General features: G+C 43.1%; 1 protein-coding gene across 1 annotated transcript; it reads left to right on the top strand.

Moving 5' to 3' along the window:
- The first annotated feature begins 702 nt into the window (after positions 1 to 702).
- On the top strand, positions 703 to 25,526 carry LOC140552312 (uncharacterized). Its single transcript, XM_072676496.1, has 17 exons — positions 703 to 1,234; positions 2,498 to 2,604; positions 3,007 to 3,120; positions 3,696 to 3,740; positions 3,855 to 3,881; positions 6,403 to 6,474; positions 7,508 to 7,570; positions 9,906 to 9,932; positions 11,118 to 11,162; positions 12,721 to 12,756; positions 13,745 to 13,825; positions 16,071 to 16,167; positions 16,274 to 16,407; positions 17,295 to 17,414; positions 19,863 to 19,989; positions 20,074 to 20,176; positions 20,963 to 25,526. Exons 1-17 carry the CDS (start codon positions 1,132 to 1,134, stop codon positions 21,030 to 21,032), a joined length of 1,371 nt encoding a protein of 456 aa, XP_072532597.1. The 5' UTR covers positions 703 to 1,131; the 3' UTR covers positions 21,033 to 25,526.
- The last annotated feature ends 17 nt before the right edge of the window (positions 25,527 to 25,543 follow it).

The following is a 25,543-nucleotide window of genomic DNA, read 5'->3' as shown; positions in this document are numbered from 1 at the left end:
ACCAGCTTGACCAAATTAGTGAACCAGCATGCTTATCATGACCACATTTGTTGACCAGTATGACCATTGTAATTGCACTGGTTGACCAGCATGACCAGAATGACGATCATGCTGGCCCACCAACATGACCACAGAGGTCCACCAGTAAGACCAATTTGACCAAACTAGTCAACCAGTATGACCAGCTTGACAACCAGCATGCTGATCATGACTACGTTTGTTGACCAGTATGACCATCGTAATTGCACTGGTTGACCAGCATGACCAGAATGACCAAGCTTTGAGCATACCTGTGCACCTGTATGACCAACTTGACCAAAGCTAGTCAACCAGTAAGACTAACTTGACCAAACTGGACAACCCGCATGACCACCTTTGTTGGCCAGCATGACCACCATGACTGTACTGGTTGACAAGCATGACCAGAATGACCTCAGAGGTCCACCAGTAAGACCAGCTTGACCAAACTAGTGAACCAGCATGCTTATCATGACCACCTTTGTTGACTAGCATGACCACCATGACCAGAATGACCAAGCTTGTTGAGCAGCATGACCATACCTGTGCACCCGTATGACCAACTTGACCAAAGCTAGTTAACCAGTAGCTGACTACCAGTTTATCCAGCTGTCTTACCAGCACAGGCTGACCAGCTTTTCAACCACCTTCAAAGACCATCAAAGCCCAGCAACCAGGGTTCTTCAGCAGGGTTCTCTCAGTTACGAGGTGGACCCAGCGCATCTCACAGGTGGACCGCGCGCGCGTAACCGGACATTCACGTGATATGATGAAGACAGGACTCATAAGACCAGACCATCTTCTTCTCAACTAAACTTCGGGCTGTACCACCTTCCTGCTGCTGCTGCTGCTGCTGCGTGTGTGTGTGTGTGTGAGAGAGAGCAGACAGTGGTGGTGGTGGTGGTGGGCGTGGGGAGTCTAATATTGGCTCCGGCTGTCTGGTGGTCTCGTGTGTCAGCTCGGAGTGTGTAATAACACTCGTGTCTCAGAGCTGTGGGAAGCGCGAGCAGAACCAGGCAGGGTGTACAGCGCACTGGGATGGGAGCGGGGAGGTGGTCGAGGGTTCCTCATTAGGGCTCAGACTACACACACACACACACATCAGACAGGAACATGGATCCGCTCAGGACTGGATTACTGGACCTGCTGTTCCTGCTGTGCTCCGTGACCAGCTTCGCACCTTCTCACATGGACAATGTTCTCCCTCTTCCAGCAGGTAGGAGAACATGAGCAGATCAGTGTGTGTGTGTGTGTGTGTGTGTGTGTGGCGTAGCTGCTGTGTGAGCTCGTGCTGAGGCTTCAGTGGTTTCAGTGCTCAGTGTGGTTCCTCTCATCATTGCTGGAACAGAGAGGAGGGAACCTCTGGAATCTTGTAGAACGTGCGATGCAGGTCCGCACGTGCCCTCCCTGGTTTGACCTAGAACCTGCATTCCTCCAGAGAACCACGGTGCATCTTCTTTGCTGAGTCCTGATACTGTGCATAACATGCCGCATATCAGCAGTCATAAATAACTACTTATAATAATAATAATAATAATAATAAGTTAAGTGTGTTTTCTGAAGAAAATTCTAATTGGCTACATAGCTTCATTCCAAAGCAGTTGCTAGGCTGTTGCTATGTAGTTACTATGTGGGTGACTAGGTTTGACTAGGACAAGGTATTCCTGGTGGTTGCTATGGTATCCCAGGTGGTTGCATGGTTGGTTGCTTAGATGTTCCAGATAGTTGCTAGGGTGTTACTATGCAGTCACTATGGTGGATGTCTATGGTGGTTGCTATGGTATTTTAGGTTGTTGCCAAGATGTTGCTAAGTTGGTGCTATGGTGTTGTTAACATGTTTTAAGTGGCTGTTATGGCATCCCTGATGGTTTATAGTGTGGTTGCTAAGGTGTTGCAATGTGGTTACTATGGTTACAACATAATGTTTTTGCATAGATGTTGCTAATGTGTTTCTAGGTGGATGCTGTGGTATCCTAGGTGGTTGCCATCATGGTTGCTAGGGTATTTCACGTGGTCGCTAAAGTGTGGCTAAGTTGTTGCTAAGGTGTTTATTGGTGGTTAGTATGATGTTTTATGTGGTTGCTGCCAAATGATTGATGCGGGACCTTATGCGGTTGCCAATGTGTTGCTTTGTGGTTGCTAGGCAATTGCTATGATATCACAGGTGGTGATTAGGGTGGTTGCTAAGGTGTTCTATGTAGTTGCTAACGTGTTGCTAGGTAGGTTTGATGGTGTTGCTAAGGTTTCATAGGTATTTGCTAGAGTGTTGCCAAGTGGTACACCATGGAGTTGCTAGATGGATGCTAGATGGCAGTTTCTATGGTATCCCAGGTGGTTGTTGTGCTTTGTGATGCACAATCATAATTCTAATAACAAAGAAGTAAAAATGGAAATACAAAGTTTTGTCTCAACAGTGATGATGAGCCTTTGATACTGTGATCTTCTTAGTCTTCTAATAGCTGGTATCTAATTGTGACAGCTTTAGGTCCACTGGATGTACTGAAGAGATTCGACCCATGTTGCCTTCTGACTCCGCCTCCCCCTCCATTGTTCCCACCCCCTCCCAGCATCTGGAGACGAGGCCATGTGAGTGATTTCTTCCTTTTCCTGATGTTTACTCTACTTTGTTTACTGTATGTGTTATTATTACACTCCTCAGTTACACCCAGATGCTGAGCCGTGATGTGTGATGAGTAATGGTCAGATCCAGGTGTTTTGCCCTCCTGATCTGATCTGAGTATCTTAATGCTGAGCACAAAAGTTCCTCTACTAGACTCTGAGAACACTCCTCACTGCTGCAGGCTGGGAATAATGTCTGATAGTGGGGTTGTGAGGACACCAGAGGGGGCTCTGTAAGAACACAGCTGTAAAAACAAAGGATCAGAACTGGATCAGGCTTCAATTGCAGATTCCTGATCTGTTAAAATCAAAAGAGATGAAAGTGCCTTTTTTGAAGACCATCAAACACTTTTCTCCCGAATCTTTAAGGTGGCTCTGGAATCTGTCTCAGAAGTTCAAAGAGAAAGGGGACAGGGTGAAGTTGACATAAAAGAACATTGTCTACCAGGACCTCCGGGACCCCCTGGCCCTGCTGGACCACAGGTAGGGTGGACTTGTTCATGTTCATGTGAACATTTATTAAATGTGTAGAATCAGAGTCAGGAGCAGAAGATCAGCTGCAGATGATCAGAACATGGTTGAGAGGATTATTCTGGAGGAGTCTGGAGTCTGATTTAAACCTCAAATGTTTAGTCTGGTCTGCTCTTAATTGATGGTTGAAGTGAGGGGTGAAGAAGATCACCATGGTCAGATCCAGAGAGCTCTCTAAGGCCTTCAGAAAGAAGGTGGAGATGCAGAGGAGTCTGTAGATGGAAGGGGTTTAAACAGATCTCAGAACAGTTAGAGATCAGACGCTGACCAACATGACCAGATCAGACCGTCCTAGCAAGATCAGCCCAACAGCAGAACCTCAAGATGAGTAAAGAAGACTCCAACGGTCCTAAAATAACATCATGGTAGCATTGAGGTCTCGACACAGCAATGTTTTGCAATGATAAATAAATGTACCTGCATCGGATCTGCAGTCTGTGTGCGCTGTTATCTGGTGTCTGATGTAGATTTGTGAGTCACAGTGTTTATAATTCTGTAGCGACGGTCATTCACGCTCTTTATTTTAGGGGCACAGTGGCATTCCAGGAATACAAGGACCCAAGGGAGATAAGGTCAGTCTGATTAGTGCACTACAAACACAGTATCCTTACAATCTATAGTTTCCATCATTAACTGTTAGAATATGACCACTGACAGATCGCCTCTCTCCCTCTTGCTCTCTGCAGGGAGATATCGGCCGGCCAGGGTCGAAGGTGAGACTTACTGACCAAAGCTGTCTGTTGACTTTGTCAAGAATAATTGGTGAAATTCCTTTTATTACCACCAGGGTGTTTAAGCTTTAGAAGCTGAGGTATTACTTTTATATTGCTTTAGTATTCGAATGTAAATAGAAAATTTATTTTTGTATATATTTCTATTTACATTCAGTATCTACAGGTCTGAGTCTGGACGTTGCTTCAGAGTCAAAAGAAAACCCAGGGCAACAATGTAAACACATCAATAACGTTTCATCTAATTCAAATCATAATAAAATATCTACATATGAACAAAAAATAACAATAAAATAGTCATAAAATGAAAATATACATCACATATTCAAAGATAAATATTAAATATAATATATGTAAAATAATTAGAATATGAGGCAGTGGTGGTTCAGCAGTCAGAGGGTTGTGGGTTCGATACCTGGGCTCGGCAAGCTGCCACTGTTGGGCCCTTGAGCAAGACATTTTACCTTATGTTATTAAAATTAGAACAATATATAACTATATAGAATTATAAATATATAATAAAATAAGATCTTTTTTTATAATATAATAATTCATAATATAATTATATATCTTATTTGAAATATGCCATGCTTTTTTAATTTTGTTGCCAGAAACTGTGACATTCTTCTATGAAGCTTGAGATAATATGTTGTATATTATATTCTGTATTTCTCGTGTGTGTGTGTGTGTGTGTGTGTGTGTGTGTGTGTGTGTGCAGTATGGGTTTGCAGTCCAGCGTGTGCACCTCATTCTTTATTACTGTAGTGGAGTAAAGGCCTGGCTGTGCTCCACTGCAGCGCTGTCTGACAATATCACTTAGAGCTCAACCCAAACATTAATCTTCCACTGCAGCCCTTTAATCACACTGACAGAGGAAGAGGGGGTGGAGTTTAAGAAGACATGCTGGGTAGTGCTTGTAATACTGCTGAGTGTTCTGGGGGCGGGGGATATGGGGGCGGGGTGTGGGTGGGGGTGGGGTGCTTTGTTATTTTGATTTTATTTGAAATTTGCTGAATCGACATTAACCCAGTGCACCAGTGAACAGCGAGTGTGTGCAGTTTTCATTATTCTGAGCTCCACTCCCACTCCTGTTGTTAATTAGTGGAAGTGCTCATCAGACTTGGCTCCACACAAGCAGTCCGCTGATTCATGCTTTTGATTTTGGCGGATCTGTAGTGCAGTCAGCTCTTACTTCTGATATAGCTCCCTATGTGGTTCCTGTTGTTTTGGTAAACATGTTAGTTTTGCTTTAGATATGAAAATGCCAGTTTGGCCCATTAAGCCACAGATTATATATATATATATATATATTGCTAAAAGGACACTTAGTCCACACAGTGTAAATCTTCTCCTTAAACTTCAGGTTTAAAAGTTGGTCAGAAAATACACAAAATCATAATTTACATTTAAGGCATTTAGCAGACGCTCTTCTCCAGAACAACTTACAGAAGAGCTTCACTATTTACTGAAGAAGAACCTCAGCTAGTTTAAATAGACTAAAATTCAGATCCTCTAATCTTAGACTCTACTAAACACAAGTCAATATACAGACCATAATACTCTACTCTTCACCCAAGTCCTCTCAGAAGAGGAGGGTCTTCAGTCTGGGTTTGAGGACAGTGAGTGTTGGACTCTGCTGTTCGGACACCCAGGGGAAGTTCGTTCCACCACTTCAGTGCAGGACAGTAAAAAGTCTGGACGCTCGTCTTCAGTGGATCTTAAAGAACGGCGGGTCGAGCCGAGCCGAACTTGAAGCTGGAAGGGCTCTTGGTGCAGATCGGCTTTTGACCATCGACATCAAGTACGGAGGGGCTGGCTGGTCCAGTCTTGGCTTTGTAGGCCAGAGTCAGTTTTACTCAATCCTCTTCACAGAAGGCCTCGCATTTGCAGGTTTGACATTTGCATCCAGGATTGGCTGGTATTGTGTGGAATCAATTCTCCCCTTAATCCCTGCAAAATATCCAGTGCCACCGGCAACAAGGCATGATAAGCCCACCCTGATGTGGAACAGAATCTGTAGATCCAGATACTATCCAGACACATTAATGCCAGGTGTGAACAGGTGATCTGTAGCGCTTGAGTTTTGTGACAAGGCTGCAGGTAAGGTTTGCTTCTTATGACTTATGTTTATGCAGGCAATGCTGCACAGTAGAACAGTGCACCACCCTCTAGACCTTGCATGTCTTACCAGCAAATGAGAGCTTAAAGATCTTATCTTGACCTCCACAGTTCCCCTGAACTGCCATATCTACAGTCCACGCCATAGAAACCACAGGCTGGAAACATCTGCTTATAGTCTTCCCTTCTCGAAAGATCGGAGCCTTCGCAGCCCTTAGGATGCCCATTCTTTTGCACAAACCATATATTTTGATTTTGATGTTTGATGAGAGGCTTTGTTTACTACTTTTTAACATAAAAAACAACAACAAAATGGTTCATTTGGCCATGGGTGCTCAAACATATGCTCAGTTTTGGCATCAGTTGTGTCTGTGTTTTTGTACAGGGTCGTACTGGTCGGCCTGGTCTTCCTGGGAGGCCGGGTGTTGCTGGATTTCCTGGACCGGAGGGACCCAAAGTAAGTTCTGCTTCTCGGCTGTACTTTGCTGTAGATTGACCTCCAGACCCTTAACCTCCAGACTTATTGTTCAGTTAGTATTATAAGGCCTTGTTGTCCAGCAACTACTATAGAGGCTGTGCATTGACTTCACGTTCCTGCTAGAACACGCCCCCTTTATTAACACAGAGTGGCAAACCATTCTGCTGCAGGGAAATTGGAACTAAACCAGGAATTAATGAAGCAATTATCTACTCAAGTTTAAGGCAGTTGGACTCGACAGCGATTCAATCAAATTACCAAAGAACCAGCAGTTCGTGGACAGCAATGTGTAACCAGGAACATCTAACAGCTGACTGAGGCTCAAATCTCCCCTGTTTAGAGGATAAAGAGATCACGGAGTCAAGGGAACGGTCTTAGGAGTGTTTCCCACTATTCAGGAACATTCAGTAGACTGGCTCATCCAGGTTTGCTCAAACTCAGCATGTTGCCAAACTTACAACTACGGTGGTCTTGTTTTTTCCCCACAATCCAGTTGTTTCTGCAGTAAGAGGATTCTGTAACAAGACATCTCCGAATTCTCTGCATTTACAATGAAACCTAACGCTGCCACTCAGTGGGCGTGGCCACAGGTGTGATGTCACATGCATGCCCTCTCGAAGTAAAAGGTTTGCAGTTATGTATTCAGAAGTTTGTTGTTTCACATGTTTCATGTAAAACCGGTACTAAAGGTACTATCTGATCTCCACAGCAGTCAGATCTTTAATAGAATCTTCAATCTGTCAATAAAAGCCTTATTGGTCTATTAGCGGCAGAACGAGACCGGTTAAGCTTGGTGCCAGGGCTGTAGTAGAGTGTGGATCGAGCTGAAGGCCGGGCTCTAATAGTCCTGTTTTGCTGTTGCTTTAATGGCTGTTCTTTAGGCTGTTACAGATGTGAATGTCCTGGTGTTTGTTTTCACCTCTGGGCACCTTAAAGTAACAGTAACCCCAACCTGGTCTCAGATCAGCACTGTTCTTGTTCTCACATCCTGCTCTTCCTGTGTGACTGACAGGGGGAGAAGGGAGACCCTGGATTGATGGGGATGCCTGGAATGAGAGGGCCAATGGGACCAAAGGTGAGGAACATAGAGGGTGATATGATAAGATATAATACACTACCGGTGTAACACAGGCAGAATACAGGTTTCTACAGCAGGGGTGTCAAACTGGCTTCCTTCCAGTCTACAGCTCTGCAGAGGTTTGCGTCCGGCCTTGTTTAGCTCCTTAAACATCCTGTACATAGACGCACACTTCAGGTTTTTATAAATACATTATAGCCATTTTCCATATAATGTCAATTTCATAGGCCCTAAAAGAGAACCCTGTGGTACTCCACATAATATTGTAATTGTAATTTCTGCATTAGAATTATTAACAGAACAATAAACCCAGGGTTCAAGGGGTTGCCAAACCTTCATCAGTGTTATCAGAGGTAAAACTCTGGGGTTGATCTTTCCATCTCACAGTCTCAGTCTCGGACAGACAGATCAGCTGTGGGTTGTGTACGACTAAAATATTATACATTTAAATGACACTGAAAACCAGTGTTGGTTTTCTAGGTAAAAAGTCCTCTACAGGCAACACTGTATATCATTAAATGCCATTTTCTGCCAATTGTAGAGAGGTTACTGTTTAATTTGCAGAATTAATAACATATAAACAATTAAGATATTTTTTATGCCACATTAAATGTGTTATTATAACACAACACTCTTAAAAATAAATATAAGACACTGGCCCTAAATATTTAGAGCATACCTAATAGAATGATAGGTACACTGGATGGACAAAAGTATTGGGACATCTGTTCATTTATTGTTTCTTCTGAAATCAAGGGTATTAAAAAAGATCCTGATCCTGCTTTTGTTGGAGTAACTGTCTCTACTGTCCAGAAGACTTTCAATTAGATTTTGGAAGGATGAACATTGCAGTGAGGATTTGATTGAATTCAGCCACAAGAGTGTTAGTGAGGCCAGGATATTGGATAAATGATCACCACCCCACCTCTTTATCCCCAAATCATGCCAAAAGTACTGGATGGAGCTCCTCTCATTCCAGAGAACACAGTTCTTCCACTGCTCCACAGCTGCTATACCCCTCTAGTCCTATTAGTTTGGCAGTACTTCTCTACAGGGACTAGACCAGCTGCTTGTGTGCATTTGTACGTCTGTGTCAGCAATGGGTGCAGCTTAAAGTAGCTGAATACACTCATTAGGAGGGGTGTCCACAAACATTTGGACATATAGTGTAGTTAGGGAACGCTGTTCCTGCAGTTTCACAGCAGTGAAGATCCCGGCAGCTCCTCCAAGCTGCCGTCAGCTTGTGCTGAGATGAGATTGTGTTGATTCAGGTCTTCCAGCGCTGCAGACAGATCTGGCATGATGTAGAGGAGGTCATTGGAGATAGTGAGGAGGAGGGCTAACAGGGATTCTGCTCCAGGATGCTGTCAGTCATTTCAGCATTACCCCGACCCTGAACTGCTGAAGCTGCACCACGGCTGCTCCAACACCAGCTCGGAGCTCCAGCTCTTTAGGATTTAATGGCTGCAGAGGCAGCTTTAGTGTATTGGGTGTTTTATGTCTGATTCCTCACAGAGGCTTCTCATATCAGCTGCCTGAATTCTGATAGAGGAGGAATTTGAGACCTTAGACTGGACTGTGATGGTTGGGGGAGCGTAGTGGGCATGACAACATTTACATTACATTTACATTGAAGGCATTTAGCAGACGCTGTCCTCCAGACCAACTGAAAATACTGGACTGTTCACTCAGAAAAGACCCAGATCTCAGATCTAGTTTAAACAGAATAGAATCCAGAAGATCCTCTAATCTTAGACTCTACTAAACACAAGTCAATATGGAGACCATAATACTCTACTCTTCACTCAAGTCCTCTCAGAAGAGGAGGGTCTTCAGTCTGGGTTTAAGGGACAGTGAGTGTTGGACTCTGCTGTTTGGACACCCAGGGGAAGTTCGTTCCTCCACTTCGGTGCAGGACAGTAAAAAGTCTGGACGCTCGTCTTCCGTGGATCTTAAAGGATGGCGGGTCGAGCCGAGCCGTGCTTGAAGCTGGAAGGGCTCTTGGTGCAGATCGGCTTTTGACCATCGCCATCAAGTACGGAGGGGCTGGCTGGTCCAGTCTTGGATTTGTAGACCAGAGTCAGGGGTCTGAATCTGATGACCTGGGCAGCAGCTACAGGAAGCCAGTGAAGAGAGAACGCAGCAGAGGAGCAGCTGAACATGGCTGAACATCACCTTCCCTTTTGCAGACTAAGCTTTAATTTCTACACAGTCCTAACTCTACTGTCCCTTGTAAGAACTCTGATGCTGTAAATGTAAATAGACTAAAGGATATGTTCATATGCATTTCATAATTACTATCATTTCTTACTGTGTCTTTCTGTGTTTGCAGGGCCTACCAGGATATAAGGGAAAGAAGGTAAGTCTTCCATACTCATACTGGTGTGACATTGAGTGCTTACTGTCATATAAAAAAAGGAAATATTTTAAAATATCATTGAAACAGTAAAACAAGGCAGAAAAAATCCAATAAAAATATTAAATAATAAAATACAACTTATTGCAATAAATGCAATAAAGGGCAAGAAGTACAATAAAAAAAAAATCAGAAACTCAGATAAATTAACCCCTAAACGTCACCCTAAGACTTACTATGCAAATTAGCTGACTTATTCTGTAATACCGTAATAATTATAATGTAATAAAAGTGTGAACTTACTGGTCAGTTCATTTAGTTCAACCTTAATTTGAATAAACTGTGAGTACATCGAGGGTGACCCTCATTTACAGAGTAGCTGAGGTGATACATAGAACATAGACTGAAAATGAAGACAAAACATTTATGTAGTAAAAGATATATAAACAGATATAAAACAAATGATATGAAGTTAAATTATAATTATATAATTATATAGTTAAAATAAATTATAATTCTAATTCTAATTGAAGAAAACCATAAAACACATCATAAATCAATCAATAAATATGATAATTAATAAACAAAATAATAATAAAAGGAAAATGGTAAAATAAAGTTAAAAAGGGGGTAAAAAGACAACTAAAACAGGCCAAAATCACACAGAGTCCAATAAAACAGTGCCAGGCTGAGTGGAGGTGTTGGGTGGAGTGGTTCTGGTAATTTATGCTATTTTCAATGAGCATTGTTGTGATGTCTGATGGCGTACGGCCAGTAAGTGCTTTAAAGGTAAAAAGAAGTCAGTGTGTTTCTCGACGCATGGCAAGAGAAACAATGTGAGACGATTGTGAGACGATTGTGAGACGATTGTGAAGAGTGATCAGGACATCAGCAAGTGAACAGTTCACTATAGAATCAGTGGATGAAGCTACACAGGGTTCTGTATGAGGATAATAACCCTTTACATCGAGTGAAGGTTTAAAGTTAAGGTTCTTCACACCTACTAACTCACCTCTCTTACAGACACGGCTCTTTATGAAAGTGCTTTCTCTACGCCAACGCTGAGGCTTTGCTTGTGACTGAGTGTATCCAGTACATGCAGAAGTGCAGGTTGTGAACTAACATGACCAGCTGCATGTGAGTTTCCTCACACGGTTCCATTACCTTCACGTCTGACTGTTTCTGTAGGGGCCGCTGGGGGAGCAAGGAGTTCCAGGCCCGAAGGGAGACAAGGTGAGAGAGCATCGGTCAGTAACAGTGCACCTTCCAGAATGACGCCATCTTTAGCATTAGGAGCTAAAACCCACCTTCTTCAACCACACAGAGAAACAGTTACTGGAAACATCAGTACTGGAACAACTTTAACTTAATTTAAATTTAGTTTGGTTCAGTTCGAGTCAGTTCAGTTCGGTTCATTTTGGTTCAGTTCGGTTCATTTCAGTTAAATTCGGTTCAGTTTAGTTCAATTGTTTAGTCTAATTCGGTTCAATTTAGTTTAGTCTAATTCGGTTCAATTTAGTTTAGTTTAATTCAGTTCAATTTAGTTTAGTCTAATTCGGTTCAATTTAGTTTAGTTTAATTCGGTTCAATTCAGTTTGGTTTAATTCAGTTTAGTCTAATTCGGTTCAATTCAGTTTGGTTCAATTCAGGTTAGTCTAATTCGGTTCAATTCAGTTTGGTTCAATTCAGTTTAGTCTAATTCGGTTCAATTCAGTTTAGTTTAATTCGGTTCAATTCAGTTTAGTTTAATTTGGTTCAATTCAGTTTGGTTCAATTCAGTTTAGTCTAATTCGGTTCAATTCAGTTTAGTTTAATTTGGTTCAATTTAGTTTTGTTCAGTTCAGTTTAGTTTAATTTGGTTCAGTTCAGTTCAGTTCAGTACAATTTAGTTCAGTTCGGTTCATTTTGGTTCAGTTCGGTTCATTTCAGTTAAATTCGGTTCAGTTTAGTTCAATTGTTTAGTCTAATTCGGTTCAATTTAGTTTAGTTTAATTTGGTTCAATTCAGTTTGGTTTAATTCAGTTTAGTCTAATTTGGTTCAATTCAGTTTTGTTTAATTCGGTTCAATTTAGTTTGGTTCAGTTCAGTTCAGTTCAATGTAATTCAGTGCAATTCAATTAATTATTATCATGATACTAATACAAGGTTGTGCAGTACAACCAAACACGTCTAGGCTAAGTCTCCAGTGCAGAATAGGTAGGACATGATGCAGTACTGCAATGGCAATAGACAAGACACGAGACATGAGGGTGCAGAGACAATAAATACACAGACTATGAATACTAATGTGTGCATGAAGGGCGAGGTGTGATTCAGTTAGAGTGCAGACAGGCCCTGAGCTGCTGGAGCTCAGTGTGGGGATGAGGAGAGAACTGGAGGGATTAGAGTGATCAGTAGCAGTCTGTGTGTGTGTGTGTGTGTGTGAGAGTGTGTGTGTGTGTGTGTGTGTGTGTGTGTGTGTGAGTGTGTGTGTGTGTGTGTGAGTGTTCAGGTTGAGGTTGGTGTTGCTGGTGAGACCAGTTTAACGACATGCTGGAAGACACTGTTCTTGAGTCTGGTGGTTCTGGCTCTGATGTTCGTGTACCTCTTTTCGGACGGCAGGGGTCGGGACAGGGAGTGGCTGGGGTGTGTGGGGTCAGAGGAGATTGGTGGTTTTCCTCCGGCATCCTCTGATGATATGAATCTCGACAGATGTGTAATGTGCTGGTGTAATTTGTTACTGTAGGTAATACTACTGCCTACATTTGCTTCTAATTGTTCCATTAATATTTGGACATGCCTGTCTTTGTAGGGATCAAACGGACTTCCTGGGATGCTAGGACAGAAGGTAAGAGCTCTAGATTTAAGTAGAGCAAAAATATGTATACTTATGTTTTCTATGGAATATAATAGGATATACGCTACACCATATGGACAAAAGTATTGGGACATCTGCTCATTCATGGTTTCTTAGTAAAACAAGGGTATTAAAAAGGAAACATGTTTTCCTGCTTTTGCTGGAGTAACTGTCTCTACTCTACTAGGCGTTTTACTAGATTTTGAAGGAGCACTGCTCTGACGATTTGATTGCATTTGGCCACAAGGGCATGAGTGATGTCATAATGTTGGATAATCACCACCCCACCTCATCATCTCCAACTCCCCAACTCATCCCAGAAGTATTAGATGGAGCACCATCCTATTCTATTAGCAGTACTTCTCTACAGGGACTAGACAAGCTGTGTGTGTGCATTTGCACATCTGCCATGGGTGCAGCTTGTACGCATCTGTTAGTCAGTGCGGTGTTAAGTCCTTACCCTCCTAGTGACGGGAGCATTGCTAGTGCGTGGGGGAGCTATGGACGGGTGGGTTAATTGGCAGAACCAAACTGGAGAAAAAAGTTTAAAAAAATGCACACTGGAGAGAGAGAGGTGTCCACAAACATTTGGACATATAGTGAGAGGCAGGCTACAGTAAGGTGTGTTAGGAACAATGGCACAGGTGTGACAACCAAACCAGCCAACCACTCCTTAGTGATCTCCTGGCCTTACAGAGCAGACCAAGGAGAGCAAAACAACAGCACTGACACACACACACACACACACACACACACACACACACACACCAGGGGTTTTAACAAAGCCTGTTTGATCTTCCACTCACTGAGTATTCTCCAGTGTGTATCACTGGATATGTGACATCACTGCTCTGTGTGTTTGTGGGGTGGGGTGTGTATGTGTGTGTGTGTGGGTGTGTGTATGCACACGTGTGTGTGTGTGTATATATACTTTGTGTATGTGTGTATGTGTGTATATCTACCTGTGTGTATCTCTCAGGGTGAAATGGGTCCAAAAGGAGAGTCCGGTGTGCCTGGGAAGCGCGGGCCTACAGGACGTCCCGGCAAACGAGGCAAACAGGTGCGGACAAACACGATCACAGCAGGAGAAGCGAATAGACACCCTGCAGGTGTGATGGATGTTGTAGTGAGATTTTTTGGACACATTTGTGTTGCTGTTTATCATGAAAAGTGACAGAACTGCAAAAATGGAGCTGGAGAATTAAACAGTGAAGCGTGGGGACGCGAGGTCTGGCCTGACAGTGATGACATGAGCAAGCACAGCCACATCCTTCTCTAGTACACACACACACACACACACACACAGGTTTGTTTTTATACAATATCAGGACATTAGATGATGTCCGATATCCTGTTACACAACACAGCTTCTATTCTAAAACTAAAGATTAGCATTTTTATTTATTAGTTTATTTTATTTTACTACTCAATAAAAATCCATAATGTGAATTTGCAGTTGTTCTTTATACTGTATCAGAATTTCATAATGAATGAACCAATAGAAATGCTCCAAAATGACCTGGAATACAATATTTTGCACTGACTTCCATTGAAAGCTATGAAGGTTTTTTTGCTCCTGTAAAGATACTTTCTTAACCTAATCTTAATCCCCAGCCTGGCCTTAACCTCAATAACTAAAATTCAGTGTTTTTTTGTGTTTTGTTTCCTCTGATATTGTAGTTTTTTACACACCAAAAAAATGCATATGGTAATAAATTCTGGGCCAATATATGAATCATTATTTACTGAATAATAACTTAATAACTTCTTTCTATATTTCCTGTTTAATCAGACGGAATGGAGACACACTAACAATATTTCTAATAGCATGTAATAGTAATAAACATCATAATAGAGTCAATGTAAAGAATATTAGTAATATAGTAATATAATGTTATGATTTCATTTATTGGAGAGTATATGGATTTTGGATGTTGCAGCAGAAATATTTAGCGGTAAGATGGAAAATACTATGTAATATATTTAACAAGATATATTTAATATATGCAATATTTGCCCTGTATGTGTGTGTGTGTGTTATACATGAGTAAAATATTGCCTTATAACTCACTCTTACATTTAGCTATGGTTCACATTAATGACATTGTAGTCTTTATATATGTTGTCAGTGTCCTGCAAAAACCTTGTATCTCCACTTTTGCCGTTTTTATCTTTTCTCCATAATGTGGATCTTCAGTTGTTCTTTATACTGTATCAGAATTTCAGAACAAAATGACTCTGAATGACATTTTTTGCAATGAAAGTTCCATTGAAAGTTAAGGATGTTATGTGTATATATATATATATTCTCCAAAATATGAAAAGTGCCCCCCTCCCCAAACACACACCCCAGCTAGCTCTGGCTGAATGAAATCACTCTGGGTTATTTAACACTCAGAGAGTCTTTGAATATGTGAGTGACGTAAGGATCACTGGCACCAGAGACCTGTCACATTTTTAGCATACACACACACACACACACACACCCCTTGAACTCACATATGGAGTTACCCGATTTGACAGTGTCCTACTTGTGTTAAATCGGTCAGCACAAATTCCAATTTTGAGATTAACACAGACGCACACACACACACACACACACACAGAATATTTGATGTAGTTTGTTTGTATTTTAAACTGTGTGTGTGTGTGCGTTTGTGTGTGTGTGTGTTCCCTTGCATCACACTGAATCAGGTTGTCATGTTCAGCTATCCGAGGAGTCTTAATTTGGACAGGAATGACTGACAGTCTCTTGTATTTCAGAGCTCTAAAGTTACTCGGCACCGAGGCCTTTCCTGTGTGTATCCCGTTCCTGGGACTGGGGATTTAGTAGTTACTTCCTTTGCTATATGGGTCAGCAGGCCTGAGGGTCTGACCTTCAGAGCTTTCAGTGCTCGCTGAGTTCCAGCACTGGGAGATATAGTGTTAATCCACTGGAGGCTGTGCTGTACAGTCACTACCACAGTTAAGGGGTGGTGTTCAGCATCGTCACTGAGTGGAGTAGTACTTCTTTAAATGCTGGGGGGCTTTTCATACACCTCTAGCCCACGCCTGGCATTATTAGGCAGCATGGTGCCAATAGGTTCATGATGTTTATCTGCTCCAGAGAGTCCTATTCTATTGGCAGTACTTCTATGTACATGGACCAGACAAGCTGTGTGTGTGGATTTGCACAACTGTGTCAGCAATGGGTGCAGCTTAAAGTGGTTTAGTGCATTTATCAGTAGGGGTGTCCACAAACTTTTGGAAATTTAGTGTATGTTTTGTATAGTGTTAGGCCATGTGTGTCTCTATGTTTGATACAGGGAGGTAAAGGAGAGTCCGGTGGAGTAGGACCGATAGGGCCGTCCGGGCCTCCGGGTCCTAGTGGACACCCAGGACCCCCTGGAGTTCCTGCCTCAGGTGACCAGACTCTTAAATACATGGACAGAGGCATTTGATTCGTGGTGTACCCCTGTGTGTTGCTAATATATGAGTGTGTGTGTGTGTGTGTGTGTGTGATGTACAGGGCTGTACCTGGTGGGAGAGAAAGGTGAGAAGGGAATGCCGGGACCTCCTGGAGAGTGTGACTGCAACTCGGCCTTCAATAACAACGGTCCTGGTAGTGCATCGCTGCAGCGCCGTGGGAAATATGTCTCAGCGGTGAGCTTCTCAGGCTTTAGCTGGGAGTTTGTCCACCTTTACACTTTATACTGGGTGTTGCAACATTGCTGTGTGGAGGATTTGATTGCATTTAACTGCTTTAAGAGCATTTCTGAGGTCAGTGGTTGGAGCTCCATGACTCCAGAGAGTGTCTCACAGTTCCACTGCTCCACAGCCCAATGCTGGGGGGCTTTATACCCCTCTAACTAACACTTAGCTCTGGACATGATGCTCTTAGGTAAATGTTTGGGCTCCGGTGCTTTTCTACTCTCCTGGCACAGCTTTCTACTAGATGTTGGAACATTGCATTAAGGAGAATTTGATTGCATTAAGCCACATGAGAGGCAGGTACTGGTCAGGTCCTGATGATAGTTCTGCCACTTCAACTCATCCTACAAGTATTGGAATCACTGGAGCATCACTCCAGAGAACCCCACAGCTCAATGCTTCAGTGTTTTATTCTGGACCACAGCACTCCGGATCATTCCAAGGATGCTAGATGGAGCTTTACCACTCCATAGAACACAGTTCTTCCACTGCTCCACAGCTCCTCAATGCTGGGGGGCTTTATACCCCTCTAGCCCACGCCTGGCATTATTAGGCAGCATGGAGCCAATAGAGTCATGATGTTGATCTGCTCCAGAGAGTCCTATTCTATTGGCAGTACTTCTTCTCTACAGGGACTAAACAAGCTGTGTCATCACTAGAACACCTGTATCAGCAATGGGTGATCCTTAGCTAAATTAGTAGCCAAATTAAGAAAGGGTGTCTGGATACTTTTGGACATTTCATGTATATAACTGATAGGTTTGTGAAAATGCACATCCCTGCTATAAACACACTAGGAGTTCTTGTGTATTATGGGCTGTATTGTGTTGTTTATGTAGGTATTTGTGGTAAACAGTGAGAAGGAGCTGGACAGTCTGCACATGGACAATGCTCTCGCCTTCCGCAAGGATCAAAAATCTCTCTACTTCCGAGACGTAGATGGATGGCAGCCAATTCAGGTATTCATTTCACTTCTGCACTATGCAAATTTATTCATTATATTTATTATGACATTTACATTATTTATTTACATTAAAGGCATTTAGCAGAGGTTCTTCTCCAGAGCGACTTACAGAAGAGCTTCACTATTTACTGAAGAGAAGCTCAGCTAGTTTAAATAGACTAAAATTCAGATCCTCTAATCTTAGACTCTACTAAACACAAGTCAATATACAGACCATAATACTCTACTCTTCACCCAAGTCCTCTCAGAAGAGGAGGGTCTTCAGTCTGGGTTTGAGGACAGTGGGTGTTGGACTCTGCTGTTCGGACACCCAGGGGAAGTTCGTTCCTCCACTTCGGTGCAGGACAGTAAAAAGTCTGGACGCTCGTCTTCAGTGGATCTTAAAGAACGGCGGGTCGAGCCGAGCCGTACTTGAAGCTGGAAGGACTCTTGGTACTGATCGTCTTTTGACCATCGCCATCAAGTACGGAGGAGCTGGCTGGTCCAGTCTTGGCTTTGTAGACCAGAGTCAGGGTCTGAATCTGATGACCTGGGCAGCAGCTACAGGAAGCCAGTGAAGAGAGAACGCAGCAGAGGAGGAGGAGCTGAACATGGCTGAACTGCAGGAGATTAGTACACAATAATTCAATAATCACGTTATTAGTTGTAATAATGCACATTAAACACCTTACCACCCTGTTATGCAGATTATTTAGTGCTGTTTAAGCTGTAATTAGTGGTGAGTAGAGCCTGCAGCACCTGAACTGTCCATTACACTACATACACCTAGACAGATTTCAACCCTTTTTAACAAACCCTGATTAACTGAACTCTTAAATGGACTGAACTCATACTGACACCAGTAAGAGATTCTGTTTGGTACCATTAATGGAGAAAAACCTATTAAATACTTCTTCAATGCTTTTAGCCTCAAATTAAGTTATGTGGAGAACCTTACATACATCAAAACACTGCAATAACACACTAATAATAACTGTACATGTCAAGTTTCAAGTTTTAGGTTTATTTGTCATTTGCACAACATGTCAGGACGTTTATGCATTGAAATGCTTGTGGTGAGGCTCAGGTTGATGCTCTACAGGAGGACAAAACTATATACATACTAAACATATTAAAATAAAGTTATATAAAAATTAAATATACAGAAAATACAGAATAAACAAAGACTGGAGGGATCTGTAGAAAACAGGAGGGATATGTAGAAATTTAGGTCATCTTTCATGCTCAATTATTTGCGTAACAGGGTGGTAACAAAGTGTTTATCGCACATTATTTTTACTGATTGTCATGGTGTGTTAGGCCAGACCAAGATGGGACAAACACTTGCAGAGATGGAGTCAAAGCAAGCAGATTTATTAACGCAATAGGATAAACAAAAAGGGGCAAATGAGGCAGAACAGCAGCAAACCCTGAACAACAGTGATCAACAAAAACCTGAACATGGTAAACAAAATGGCAAACAACAAAGACCTGGGACTGAGGGGAGTTGAGCTGGCGCAAGCGGCTAGCGCTAGGGGGAAAACCAAAAGGGGACAAGAAAGAAATCCTACAGGCAGAGCAGCGCTACAGTGACTAAGGGGGTTGAGCTGGGGGACCAGCTGAGCAAGAACGGCTAGGCCGACCAAACCTGTAACCGCAGCGCACTGCCTTGAGCAGGGGTCACCTAGCTGGGACGTGGGTAGCCAGATAATCCGGACCGGGAGCGAGTGAGCCTTGCAGAAAACATGGATAGCAGGGGGACCTGCTCCTGAACGTGAACTCTGAGCAGAAGCTGACCTTAACACACTTCTACAGTACGGAGAACCTCTCAGGAAACCTCAAGCTCCCAAACAATACAATTCTCGGCCCCAAATGGTGGTGTTGAGACTTCTAAAATACCCCCCAGTCCCAGGTGTAACTCATGAACCCAATCAACATGAATTGACACAATGAACCAAACATGAACACAAACGAGGAGGAAGTCCTTATTTGGGCCTGTGGGCGGTGGCTCGGAATCGCCTACGGGGGAGGGCGCGATACCGAGGGGCTGACAGTGATATTCACTAAACAGAGCCCTAATTATGTATAGTGAATATACATAGTGAATAAATAATTTAGAAATGTCAAATGCAGGATCATTTAAAGAACAAGGGCTTAATTAACCCCTAATTTGTGTTTCTTAAAATAACAGTATCACAGACTACCTTCCAAAACACCTGCAGCCTCTCCCAGTCCAGTGGCTTAGTTTCTCAGACTGGAAGCCGAAGCTACTGTGTAGTTTATTTCATAATGTGGCATATTTCTTTATTATGGTGGCAAATATGTTATTTATTTTCTTCTGCTTCTGCTTCATTTCTTCGTTTTCTTGTGCAGCCGTTTAAATAAAGGTTGATGATTGGTTTATTAATTGATTAATTGAGCATCTGTGCAACTATTCCAGTTTATTTATTTACTATTTTCCCAGCTGCTCCCGTTGCAGTCGACCGAGAGGGCGAAGGGTGGAGCGTGGTTATGTGGGGATGGAGAAGTGCAGCCACTGAACGGAGAGGAATGTGACGATGGAAACAAGGTGGTCACAGATGAGTGCGTGGGTAGGTCATGAGGTCAGACACACACACAGTATGGTTACTTAAATGTAGATGCTAATACACCACCATCTCCCCGTTTCTCTCCAGGCTGTAAAAAAGCGTACTGTGGAGACGGATATCGTCACGATGGAGTGGAGGAGTGTGATGGGAAGGACTTTGGCTATCAGACCTGTAAAACATACCTGCCCGGGTACATACCATACACCTTCACCTATCTGCCATAACATTAAAACCCAGGAGAAATAAATAACACTGCTGATCTGGGTCCAGTGTCTCCTGTCTGTCGAGGGGTGGATCTACATATTAGGCAGTGAGTGAACAGTCAGTTCTTGAAGATGATGAAGGTGATGAAGCAGGAGAAATGGACAAGCGTAAGAATCCGAGACACTTTGACCAGAACCAGACTGTGATGTTCTAGATAATAACTGGTTCAGAACATCTCCAGAACATCAGCAGGCAGGTCTTGTGGGGTGTTCTCTCCCGGTATGCAGTGGTCAGTGATGTTCATGAAGGTTCCACCTCACAACTTACAGGACTTGTAAGATCTGCTGCTAATGTTGGTCTTGGTGCCAGACACCACAGCCGACACCTTCAGAGGTGTGTATTCTGTGAGTAACTAGAATGCAGGGTTCTCCTGGACGCCCCCCAGTCCAGCCAGCACAGCGTGAAGCAGCTCACCTGATTTACCATCATTAAGCCCTGATTTACCACCAAACCAGGTGTTGATCTGAGCAGAACTCTAATTAATACTAGACTCCATGAGGAGAACTTTGGAGATGTTCTAATGATGAACACAGTGATGGAGAACCTCCACCACTTTCTGTAGGAGTGATATTATTAGTGATTATTCTAATATCAGTGATTTACTGAGCAGATCAACACTTACTGACCAGATTACAGGGGACTAACACTTTTACACGGTACTGAAACCACACTGTTGGTAAAACTTGTGTTCTCTCTTCTTCTGTTTGCTCAGGACGTTTGGGCAGCTCAGATGTACTGATTCCTGCTTCATCGACTCAACTGGCTGCAAGTACTTCTCCTGAGCCCCCTTACCACCCCCCTCCCTGACACTTACACACAATGTCTATAACAGCTAAGAAGATGGAACACACACGGGTCTCCAGAACCTCTGGTTTACCTTCAGTTTTCCTCAAAGTCCTTAGAATTGGCAGCTGCTGCTGGTGGCGATGGCCGTTGAAGGCTTTAACACTGTTATGAATATGAATATGATGATGTTTATATGATTATGAATGTACTGAATGTAAAAAGTTTCTATGTGTGTATTTATTACTTTTTCACCCACGTCACTCTTATTACTTGTGCATGACCCGAGCCGGCTCGACCCAATAAGCCTTATATGTTGCCGCTTAGGGCCTTGCAGCCACCAGAGGGGCTACTAAGAAGTTTGGGTTGCTACTGTCAGAGACGTTGTAGACTTGAGAATGTATTCTGGGTTTGTCAGACACTAGGGGGCGCTCCTGAGCGAGTCCAAAATGAATGAGCTAATATAAAGCATTTGAGCTCAGTATCTCAGCACCTCGACACAGAACAGCATCAGATGATTCAGCACCGCAGACAGATGCCTAAAGCTTCTCAAGTCCAGTTATGTGACTTTATAGCAGACCTCACGTCAGTAAAGGCGAATTGCTGTACGGCAGTCACCATGAGCAGACAGGATAATAAATGGTTAAAAATTAAATAAATAAATAATAAATCCTTAAATATCTTATTTTTAGCTGCATTAAACATTAACATAGCATTAGCTAGCCAGGATGCTAATTGCCGACCATAGCTACGACCTCCAGCGCCAGCTCGCCAAGCAGTCAGCACTGAGTAGCAGTAAAACCCAGGAAGGTTTTCTTAGGGATGCACTGATCCATCTTTTTCTGTCCCGATATCGATACCGATACATGAACTTTGCGTATCGGCCGATACCCGATACCAATCCAATACCACTGTTATATTATTAAACCATATACTTGACCATCTTGGAGAGACGTAAGGAATCAGGGTTGACCTAATTGTTACTTTACTAACTTTATAAAACAAACTATAACAAATAAACACAGATATTAATAAACTCAATTTCTGATTATTGGTCACTAAAATGATTACCTGTGCTGGACCTCGGCTCAGTGCTGTCTGGGCTCAGGATTTTTATTCTGAAATTTGAAGTCTGTGAGACTAAAGAGGAGCGAGCAGCCCCTCCCTTCCCAGTTCTCCTTATTAGAATTGAGGCTGGATTGGATGATAGTTGGTCAGATAGGAGGAGTCCTGCTGTTTGCTATGATGGGTGATGTATGATGTGTGTAGGTTTGATCCTGGGTTAGGAAGCCTAGACCACCGGCTGTGTGAGAATCGGGCTCCGTAAATGGATTGGCCCTTTGATATCAGACTAATTTAGTTAGTATCAGGATATCTGATCCTAGTATCGGATCGGTGCATCACTAGGTTTTCATTGCCTTTTTTAGTGAAATATATCGTCCAGCTTTCCAAGCTTGTAGGCGTTTCTCTCAATTCACCCACATTCATTGAGGACTCGCTCACGGGCTCACTCTGGTGTTTTGGTCATTTTGAGATTAAACGGGGGAAATCGGAGGTGGACGGGCTCCCCATAATCCAGCGCTGCCACTTTACCTTTAACTTGTTTAAAGATACTGAAATGTGAGACGAGTGACTGGTTAATCTATCAGGACTGAACCGCTGATCTACAGCACGTCTGCACAGTCAGCAGTATTACACTTCTTCTACATGGCTGGTTTTTCCCACGTGGTTTTGGTTGTATATTGTTATACGCTTACATAAGGTTTGGTCAGATGGTCAAATTGCATGTGTTTCTTTAATTGCTTAATTAAACATATTGAAGAAAAAAAAACATTAAATGTACTGCGTGCAAAAGTACATGCAGTTGTGTGAAAAAATTAGGACACCCTAAAAAAAAAAACCTTGGAGATGGAGGTAGTATAACTAAACTTAAAAAATGTCTTTAAACATCATTTATTTAAATTTGCCAGAAAACACATAGACCAATGAGCAATGAGCTTTGGACAGATGAATCTTGACTCTTGCCCTGATGTTCAGGTTCTCCTTGAACGCCTCCAGTGAAGATCTAACCTGTGTGTCTCTTTCTGATGGTAGATTCTGTACTTTAACATCAGCTGTGTCGAGATCTACCTGCTACCATGATGTTATTTTAGGACCGTTGGAGTCTTCTTTAAGATAAGATAAGAGATAAGATAATCCTTTATTAGTCCCGCAGTGGGGAAATTCACAGTGTAACAGCAGAAAGGGATAGCAGGACACTCAGTTACAAAAATTTAGATAAATAAATAATTTACACTATATACACACAATATAGATAAGAATTAAAAAAGCAATAAACAATATTATTTACAGCAAAAGACTCTTAATTGCACATGGGGGTGGGATATTGCACATAGTATTCCCTGACATGAACATGTGTGTGTAGTTAAGTGTGTGTGTAGTTAAGTGTGTGTGTATGTGGTCCGCTGGGAGCAGTGCTGGTTGTGCAGTCTGAGGGCAGCAGGAAGGAAGGACCTGTGATACCGCTCCTTCACACACTTGGGGTGAAGCAGCCGGTCACTAAAGGAGCTGCCCAGTGCTGCCAGAGTCTCATGCATGGGGTGGGAGCTGTTCTCCAGCATGGATGCCAGCTTGGTTGTCATCCTTCTGTCTCCCACCACCTGCACTGGGTCTAAGAAGCACCCCAGGACAGAGCCGGCCCTCTTAATGAGTTTGTCCAGTCTCTTCTTATCTGCCGTCGAGATGCTACTGCCCCAGCAGACCACTCCATAAAAGATGGCAGATGCCACCACTGTGTCGAAGAACTGATCTTACTGATCTTGAGGTTCTGCTGTTGGGCTGAACTTGCTAGGACGGTCTGATCTGGTCATGCTGGTCAGCGGCTGATCTCTAACTGTTCTGAGATCTGTTTAAACCCCTTCCATTAACAGACTCCTCTGCATCTTCACCTTCTTTCTGAAGGCCTCAGAGAGCTCTCTGGATCTGGCCATGATGGTGATCTTCTTCACCCCTCACTTCAACCATCAATCAAGATCATTTACATTTACATTTACGGCATTTAGCAGACGCTCTTATCCAGAGCGACTTACAAAGTGCTTTGCTATTTACCCAAGAAAAAGCCTTAGCTAGTTAGAATAGACTAATAATACAAAAGATACCTCTAAGCTTTAGACATTACTAAACACAAGACAATAAGGCGACCATAGAACTATTCGTCCAAGTACTCTCTGAAGAGGTGGGTCTTCAGTCTGCGTTTGAAGACAGCGAGCGACTCGGCCGTTCGGACATCCAGGGGCAGCTCGTTCCACCACTTTGGTGCCAGGACAGAAAAAAGCCTGGACGCTTGTCGTCCGCGGATTTTGAGGGATAGTGGGTCGAGCCGAGCCGTACTTGAAGCTCGAAGGGCTCTTGGTGCGGATCGGCTTTTGACCATTGCCATCAGATACGGAGGGGCTGGTCCGTTCTTGGCTTTGTAGGCCCGCGTCAGGGTTTTGAATCTGATGCGGGCAGCAGCTACAGGAAGCCAGTGGAGAGAACGCAACAGTGGAGTGACATGGCTGAATTTAGGGACATTGAAGACGACCCGTGCCGCTGCATTCTGGATGAGTTGCAGGGGCCTGATGGTGCGCAGAGGGAGACCAGCCAGGAGAGAGCTGCAGTAATCAAGTCTGGAATTGACGAGAGACTGAACAAGCACCTGGGTGGCCTCTCTAGAGAGGAAGGGTCGAATTCTCCGGATGTTGTACAGGAGAAATCTGCAGGACCGAGTTACGTTTGCAACATGACTTGAGAACGATAACTGATCATCCATCACTACACCAAGGCTTCGGGCTTCAGTAGAAGGAGTGACCAGTGAGTTCTCGAAGGTGATGGCAAGATCGTTTCTTGGTCCAGCAGTTCCCGGGATGTACAGCAGCTCCGTCTTGCTGGGGTTGAGTTTGAGGTGGTGAGCCGCCATCCAAGAAGAGACGTCGGCGAGGCATGCTGAGATACGGGCAGAAACCTGTGTGTCAGATCAGACCAGACTAAACGTCTGGGGTTTAAATCAGACTCCAGACTCCTCCAGAATAATCCTCTCAACCATGTTCTGATCATCTGCAGCCGATCTTCTGCTCCTGGTTCTGATTCTACACATTTGAAGGAGTGATACATGTGAGTGTGTGTGGGAGGGGCTTATTTCTCACAGTAAAATGATATTTCTATGAATTCTATTTAATAAATGATGATTAAAGATGTTTCTTCAGGTGTGTGAGTTTAGTTAGATCACCTCCATCTCTCAGTTCTGATCACATGAAGAGAAAAATATGTCTTTGGTGTGTTTTAGTGGAGGTGTGGTGCCAGCAGTCAGTCTCAGAGCTGCATGGAAGCCAAATTCAAATCAGTATGAATGTATAAAGCTGAAAATACTGCATGCATTTCTCTGCTGTGTGTGTATGTGTGTGTGTGTGTGTGTGTGTGTTGAACTGTGTCTAATAAACAAGCCAGAATGATCCGTCTGTAGTTCTTCACT

The sequence above is a fragment of the Salminus brasiliensis genome, chromosome 3, assembly GCF_030463535.1.
Source record: "Salminus brasiliensis chromosome 3, fSalBra1.hap2, whole genome shotgun sequence".
NCBI lineage: Eukaryota > Metazoa > Chordata > Actinopteri > Characiformes > Bryconidae > Salminus > Salminus brasiliensis.
The sequence above is the reverse complement of the archived record's forward strand: the minus strand, read 5'-3'. Positions and strand labels throughout refer to the sequence as shown.